We start from the raw sequence: 2,103 nt of genomic DNA, 5'->3' as shown, positions 1-2,103 counted from the left end.
TTCAAGTAATGAAAGTTAATAATTTGTGTATAGGTGCATAAGATTTATAGGTATGTCTCATAGATATAGAAATTTAAGGAAGAGATCATAGCTATTCTTGAGTATAAAACGCTCATTTTGCAGATGACAAAACTGATGTAAAGTAATTTGACTGACCCAAACTTGCAGTAAGTCATATAGATGATATTTGAATCTAATATCTCTGATTCCAATTATAATGTTCTTTCTCCTATACCTCAGTATTGGAAGAATTGTTTCGAGAATCAGAAGCTTGCTAGCTCATGGTTTAATATAGAGGACTCAAAAGACTTTTATTAGTTATAGGTTATTCTCTTCAGTATAAAACTACTGCCTATCACCTTGTAATCAGTAATTTGTTAATGTCTATGTTCAATTGAATTTGTTTTCATACTTCTTTTCAGACATTGGCTTTCAGTTAATTCTCAACTGAATCCTTCCTGTAGCAACAAAAGTCATGAATATACAGAGCAATGTGACAGAATTTGTCCTCCTTGGGCTGACACAGGACCCAGGAAGGCGAAAAATCGTATTTGCTGTTTTCTTGGTCTTCTACATTGCTACTGTTTTGGGAAACCTGATCATCATTGTGACCATCAAAACCAGCCCCATGCTTGGGTCCCCCATGTACTACTTCCTGTCCTACTTGTCTTTTGCAGATGCCTGCTTCTCCACAACTACAGCTCCCAAGCTCATTGTAGACAGTGTCTCCAAAAAGCAGACCATCTCTTTCAAACATTGTATGACTCAGGTATTTGCAGCCCATTTTTTTGGTTGCATGGAAATTTTCCTTCTTATCCTCATGGCCTATGACCGCTATGTGGCCATCTGTAAACCTCTGCACTATTCAACTATCATAAGTCCCAAAGTCTGTCGTATATTAGTCATCTTGGCCTGGGTTGGCTCTTGTATTCACTCCACAGCCCAAATTTTTCTTGCTTTAAGTTTGCCCTTTTGTGGTCCCCATTTGATTGACCACTATTTCTGTGACTTGCAACCTTTGTTGAAACTGGCCTGCACAGATACATATGTGATTAATCTTCTTATTATCTCTAATAGTGGAGTTATATGTATGGTGAGTTTTGTGTTACTCATCATTTCCTATATTGTTATCCTATACTCCCTGAGAAAGCAGAGTTCTGAAGGGAAGCGCAAAGCCTTTTCTACTTGTATTTCCCATATAATTGTGGTCATCATCTTCTTTGTACCATGTATATTCATATATACCCGTCCCCCAACCACCTTTCCTGTGGATAAATTAGTGTCTGTATTTTACACAATTGGCACTCCTTTACTCAACCCTTTGATATATACTCTGAGGAACAAGGATGTAAAAGATTCCATGAGGAAGTTATGGAGGAAGATTGTAGGATCTTAGATGAGTGGCCACCTCACAAATACTAGTGGATGTCTATATTCAACTCATTTTAGAAAAAAATTGTGTCTACTTGGCTGGACACATTTGAGGATAATTTTGATATTGATGGGGAACTCTGTACAACTTTACCTCAGTGACTGTGTCAGGATCACTTTGGAAGCTGGAAGACTTAGAAGGTTTGATCTTTATGCCAAAATCAGGTAGAGATATGAGATACCACAAGGTACAATTGGATATTTAAGTCCACCATGGTCAAAACTCTCTCTCATTCTCCTAGTATTACTACCCTCATTTTCACTTCTAACTTAATTTATTCTCTTTCCTGGTCATCAGCATACTCCAATAATCTTGTTTTAGCCTGATATCCTGTGCCTGAGATCTTATTACTGTTATTTTTTAAAACCCTTAACTTCTGTCTTGGAGTCAATACTGTGTATTGGCTTCAAGGCAGAAGAGTGGTAAGGGCTAGGCAATTGGGGTCAAGTGACTTGCCCAGGGTCACACAGCTGGGAAGTGTCTGAGCCAGATTTGAACCTAGGACGTCCTGTCACTAGGCCTGGCTCTCAATCCACTCATCTACCCAGCTTCCCCCATTACTGTTATTTTTAAATTTGTACAATCTTGAAACAAGTATTTAACTCACCTCATAATTAAACTTATCACCAAAGTTCTCTAGAAGTTGTGGAAACCTGATTTTTGCATGGCAA

General features: G+C 38.0%; 1 protein-coding gene across 1 annotated transcript; it reads left to right on the top strand.

The window, feature by feature from the left end:
* The first annotated feature begins 475 nt into the window (after positions 1–475).
* LOC100019929 (olfactory receptor 4C11-like) lies at positions 476–1,396 on the top strand. The gene has a single exon (XM_001372577.3). The coding sequence runs from the start codon at positions 476–478 to the stop codon at positions 1,394–1,396; it is 921 nt and encodes a 306-aa protein (XP_001372614.3).
* Positions 1,397–2,103: the final 707 nt, after the last annotated feature.

The sequence above is a fragment of the Monodelphis domestica genome, chromosome 6 (assembly GCF_027887165.1).
Source record: "Monodelphis domestica isolate mMonDom1 chromosome 6, mMonDom1.pri, whole genome shotgun sequence".
Classification (NCBI taxonomy): Eukaryota; Metazoa; Chordata; class Mammalia; order Didelphimorphia; family Didelphidae; genus Monodelphis; species Monodelphis domestica.
This window is presented reverse-complemented; position numbering and strand designations above follow the sequence as displayed.

Coding starts and splice junctions, on each gene's coding strand:
- LOC100019929 (XM_001372577.3), top strand. CDS start 476: ATGAATATACAGAGCAATGTGACAGAATTTGTCCTCCTTGGGCTGACA.